General features: G+C 30.4%; 1 protein-coding gene across 1 annotated transcript in view; it reads left to right on the top strand.

The window, feature by feature from the left end:
* LOC106466071 (BUB3-interacting and GLEBS motif-containing protein ZNF207-like) overlaps positions 1-4,204 on the top strand; it is a 12,482-nt gene extending 8,278 nt beyond the window's left edge. The window contains exon 5 of the mRNA XM_013926313.2: positions 1,647-4,204. Coding sequence (XP_013781767.2) covers positions 1,647-1,768 — 122 coding nt within the window. The 3' untranslated portion in view covers positions 1,769-4,204. The remainder of the gene's footprint in view (positions 1-1,646) is intronic.
* The last annotated feature ends 1,284 nt before the right edge of the window (positions 4,205-5,488 follow it).

The raw sequence follows: 5,488 nt of genomic DNA, 5'->3' as shown, positions 1-5,488 counted from the left end.
AGACTCAACTGAATTATTATAGAATTTAAATTGTAAATTTCTCTTAGTACATCACTTTCATAATAGCATTGGCATATCTTTAAATGCTTGAACTATTTTACCCTATGGCTCCTAGGAAAATTTTAAAATTCTTTTTTGCGTATGGTACTGTGTTATGTATGGTGCCATGTTAGATATGGTGCTGTTACATTCTAAATTTAATTAAACCACTCTACTATCAATATATATAAATGAAAGTAACATTATAATGTATGTTACAGTTTGAATTTTTTTGTTATTTAAGTTTTAATTACTTGGTTTCAAATGAAACCTTTCAAAAAATACTTAAACTTCAGTTTTCATGTCGCTTGGAAAAATCTTGACTTTAGCACCATTTCTCTCTCTTAGACACACAAGCTGGCACATACAGGTGTTTCTACACACCAAGTATGTATGTTTGATCTAATTTTCATGTAAGATATAAAGTCTGCAAGTGGGTTCTCTGTGAAACTGATATAAATTTTCCAACCCTTGATGGCTTCCATGCCCACCTTCTATACTTTGCCTTGAGATCTACAACGTACATATAATTAGTTGACATAAGTGTATATGGTCGTTAGAAAGAGCTCAATTTACACTATACTATACCAATGGTTAATTTGAAATTGATGCGCAGTTGTCCTTACAATGTACATGTAGCTGCCATTCATATTCTTGTCTGCTTGAACGACTAAGGCACATACAGTGGTTTCTTACTTAAATGTGCTATAGTTAGAGACAGTTAAACTGTATTTAGGTCTTACTTTTATATTTTAGTTAAATATGTATTATGTGTGTATTAAAAATCATATCTGAATTGTTTAATGATTTTTATAAGCTTAACTTGCTGCCTGAGTTTTGAAAGTTTATAAACAAGATGGTGTGTATAAGCACCATCTTGTTTTGGCAATGCATCTCTATGGGGAGTCTGCCAAAATAACTTCGTAAAGCTCTGTGGGCATCAGTTAATGTATGAACGTAAAATATAATAGATGAAGAATTTGAAAGGAAAATAAAAAATAAACTAAAGTGAATGAAACGATATAATTTAAATTATGCATGTAAGAAAAATATGACTATTCTAGTACATTTCTACGAAGAGTTGAAAGGTATGTCCGTATTTCCATTTGTTGATTTTAAACATTTAAGTGCACTGTATGTTGATGATGATAACTAGTTAGTGATATGGTAGAGAAAATAGGTAATAAAATATAAATATTTATTTACATCAAGAAAACTTTTGATATTCATTTATGAGATTCTAGAGATTATACAAATAAAATGTGACAACTGTAAGATAAAAAATATTATTTTTATACTTCATGTAAATATCACCTTGCAAGTGAACTATTAAAAGTGTGAGTGCAAATAACTATGTTAAGTAATAACTTTTTTATTCAAAATAACAGAAAAAATCAATGTTAAATGTTTTATTTTTCTAAAACTACATACTTTCAGGAACGTTCTTGTCAAATTTTAAACAATTTCATCAACTAATTCAATTGTTAGGAATGAAATATGATGAGAGCTATGTTGCGTGCTATGAATCATAGCACATGGCTGCCATAGAGTTAAAAGTATCATGGAGTTATTAACTTGTCTGATCAGTTATATCTGTTTTTTTTAAGGTATGCCACCTTCGTCCAACATGCATGGATTACTTCCTTTTCCAAGCCCTGGGCCCTTTCATCACCAAGGGCCTCCCCAACACATGCTTCATTATACAGGAAGACCGCCAGGTCCTTACTGATTTCTTTAGTTAACTTGTAATATGGAGACAATAAAACTTCTTGAAATTCACATTTCTTAACTCCCAGATCAGATGTATGCATTTTGTTGGTATCCTTAAAGTGTAAAGTTAATAAAAAATGTTTTTATTCAGTACTTTTTTTAACTTAGAATAAACTTTGTACCATAAAAACCCAGTTTTAGATGTTGATGAATTCTAGATCTAAAACTTTTGGTTCTTGCATTTGTAAAATTAAAAAATAAAAGTAATTAAGGAAGTGAATTTACTGTAGAAATGCAGGTTCCAATTATATTTTTTTCAGTTGATGAATTAATCAATATGGCTGAAGAAACGTATAAAAAATAATGTACACAAAATGACATATACTGAAATTTAAAGGGAATGATTTTGATGTTTATTAAAAAAAATTCTAAACATGTAAGAAAAAGATAAAATCCATATTAATACCTTTGATATATGTAATCACTATCAAAGAAACCCTTGCAGTCTTACATTTTAGTCATTACAGTAAGAAAAAAATGGAAATAAAGTTGAAACAGAAAAATACCATGAAAAGACTTACTTACACTTTTTAGTATACACAGCTACTGTCAAATTGACATGGTTGTAAGATCTCTGTATGACCAATCAACTCATTTGGTTTGCATTACATTAAAACAACAGAATATGAAGATACAAGAGGTAATGGGTTTTGGCTATCTTACTGTAGTTAATATAAATTCTTTTTACTTGTCACACGTTAGTTTGTATTTATTGAAATATTTTCATTAAGAATTGAAGATATTTCAAGTGAAATTGGGCCTAGTTTTTAAAGTGAAAGTTACAAAATTTAACACTACTCATGTTTACCAATCAAGTTGAAAACCTCTTCTAAAATTATAAATTCTTTATGAGGATGTTCAAACTTGAGAAAGTCTGACTTCTGTAATACTGTTGATAAAAGCATGAGGTATCTCGCTACTTCTGTTTTATAAGAAGGAAAAGGTTGCTAGAAGAACAAGCAGATGAGAATAATAATACACTTATTAGTGGTTTGGAATTAAATATTTTGGTATAAGACTTTAATGTAGTTTTTTTAATAATTGCTCAAATAGATACCAAAATTAACTTCTTATGCACTCCAACTCCTTAAATTTTGTTTGTTGATTAAAATTTTCAGATACTTTCTAGCTAATGCACAATTTTCATTATTTGTGGTAAACTTTAATTGCTCTAGTGATGAACCGTAAGTGGCTTTTTTTCTGTACCTGTCACTAAAGTTGTATTACCATCAGAATGATTTTTATGGTTCTTACTAAAAAAAATTAAATAAAACGGCAAACTAAGCAGATCAATATTTTGACATGTTATTAATGACTGCCAGCACCTGATTTAAAAGGTTAGATAGCTAGTTTAATAACATTTATATTTACCTGGAATTGATACAAAAAGTATATATTCTTCCTTACTGAAGTTGTTTATGTATTTAATGAAAGATAAATTTTGTGTGTATGTTTAGGAATTTGACCTTATAAGTTCAGCAGGCTACAGGAGTGAACATTAGAAATTACCTTTGTGTAGTGGAAAACTTAGATTACTCGTGTCATTTCAAAATAAATGTCGGGATTTAAGGTGCCACCATTTTTTCCACATATCACCCATAATCATTTATTTTGAGAAACAATGTGATGGAAGAAAAGTGAATTGATTAGTGACAACAAAAGTATAGCTTTTTGCAGTTTTGCAAACATGTACTTCTAAATATTCTGCCCAGAAAGGTTTCAATTATGTTTTGTTTTAGCATCTTATTCAGAATTACACATCATAAATCAACCCCTACCATATCTGTTTATTTTAGAATGACTATTGTTAATGACAGTTTTTCATCTTCTGACATTAACAGCAAAATCTATAATTAATTTTTGCATGTGTTAGATTGGAAATAATGAAAAAAAAGAACAAGTAATGTATTTTTATTTTAAAGTATTATTTCCTTTGGGAGTTGTTAAATGAAATGTTACCATCAACGTTTTGGTCTTGTAAAACTGGTAGATAAGTTAAAACCACTTATTAAGTATTTAAGAAACCTGGATTTAAAACTATCACAACTTATCAGAAATCCTGCTAGTGTATTCATCTGGTATTGTGTACTGTTTAGTTAAAATGTTTATTCCCACGGAAATATGTTCCCTCCGATGTTAAAAAACAAATATAAGCCTTTTAAAGTGAGTCTTGTGTACACAGTGTTAGAATAGCTTCTCTTCAGTAACAGATTTGTAATAGCTTTAGCTTTAAAACGTTTCTGGTGAATTAAGTTTTCTTGTACAAAAGGAGAGGACCTCTCATTTCTGTAGTCATTCAACTAGTGGTTTTTATACATCTTTAGTTCATGTATTGTTTCAAAATATGATGCATGTTATCATTGCTAATAAAAAATCACACTACTGAAACTTTTAATTTTGTTGGTTATCTTGGTTTTTATGATCATTGTTAATAAAGAACTCACTTCAGAAACTTTTAATTTGGCTGGTTCTTGTGTTACAAGTTGTAAAATTAAGGTGAATAGCATCCCTTGTACAGAAAATAAAATGTGAATTTTCAAGTTTAAAGCACCTGTATTCTTTCACCAGCACATTGTTGTAATTATCTAAGCTATAAATTGTTTATAAAGGTAATAATCACTTCTACTCATAAGTTAAAAAAGCTAAAAGTTTTGGTATTCAATCCGTTTCAGGAGTTTCTAATCAAGTTGTTCTTACTGCCCCTCTGATAGGCCTAGACTTAATGACATCAAGCAATCCTTCTCAGGAGTTTCTAAATAATTACTAGCAGTTAGTATCCCTGTATACTAACACACAGTTTACAAAAATTGGCAGTCTCACACATTCATTCTCAGCCAGTTTATCGTGTTTATTCCTGCATTTTGACACAGTTTACACAAATGACAGTCTCACACATTCATTCTCAGCCAGTTTATCATGTTTATTCCTGCATTTTGACACAGTTTACACAAATGTCAGTCTCACACATTCAATCGCAGCCAGTTTATAAGGTTTATTCCTGCATTTTGACACACAGTTTACACAATTAATTTGCAGATGCATTACTGGAACAAGATTTTGAACATACTATATAAAGAGCTGTTCGTCTGTCACAACAGTATCTCAGCCATTGCTGTACCGATTGACATGTACATGAAACAATGGTGCTTTCTGCTGTACCAAACAAGCAAGCTTGTATTCTTAAAATTTTTCCAGCCATATATATAAAATGGATGATTCACTACTTTGGGCAAGTTGATAGACACTGTGATGAGTACTAAAATCGGGTATAAGTGCACCTCACACTTGGTATTGCTGGTGCATAGAAATGATAATCATTGGCTGAAATTCCCCATTACATTTGCTTGGTTGTCAAGGAGACACACTGATGCAACATCACCAAATTTTCGATGACGAGGAACCCACTTTGAGACTAATAATTGTTGGAGACGGCTTGAATGGGTAATGAAGAAAGACTTTAATATAAGTTTAACATAACAGCAAATGTACAACGTTTCGACAAGGTTTTGTCATCATCAAGTACAAGTAATTAAATGGTCAGTGCAAATTACTCGTACCTGATGATGACAAAACCATGTTGAAACGTTGTACATTTGCTGTTATATTAACCTTATATTACAGTCTTTCTTCATTCCCCATCCAAGCCGTCTCCAACCATTATCACCAAATTTTGTACAAT

Source organism: Limulus polyphemus, unplaced genomic scaffold (genome assembly GCF_000517525.1).
Source record: "Limulus polyphemus unplaced genomic scaffold, Limulus_polyphemus-2.1.2 Scaffold2141, whole genome shotgun sequence".
NCBI lineage: Eukaryota > Metazoa > Arthropoda > Merostomata > Xiphosura > Limulidae > Limulus > Limulus polyphemus.
Note: the sequence above shows the minus strand (reverse complement) of the source record. Positions and strands in the feature narration are given on the sequence as shown.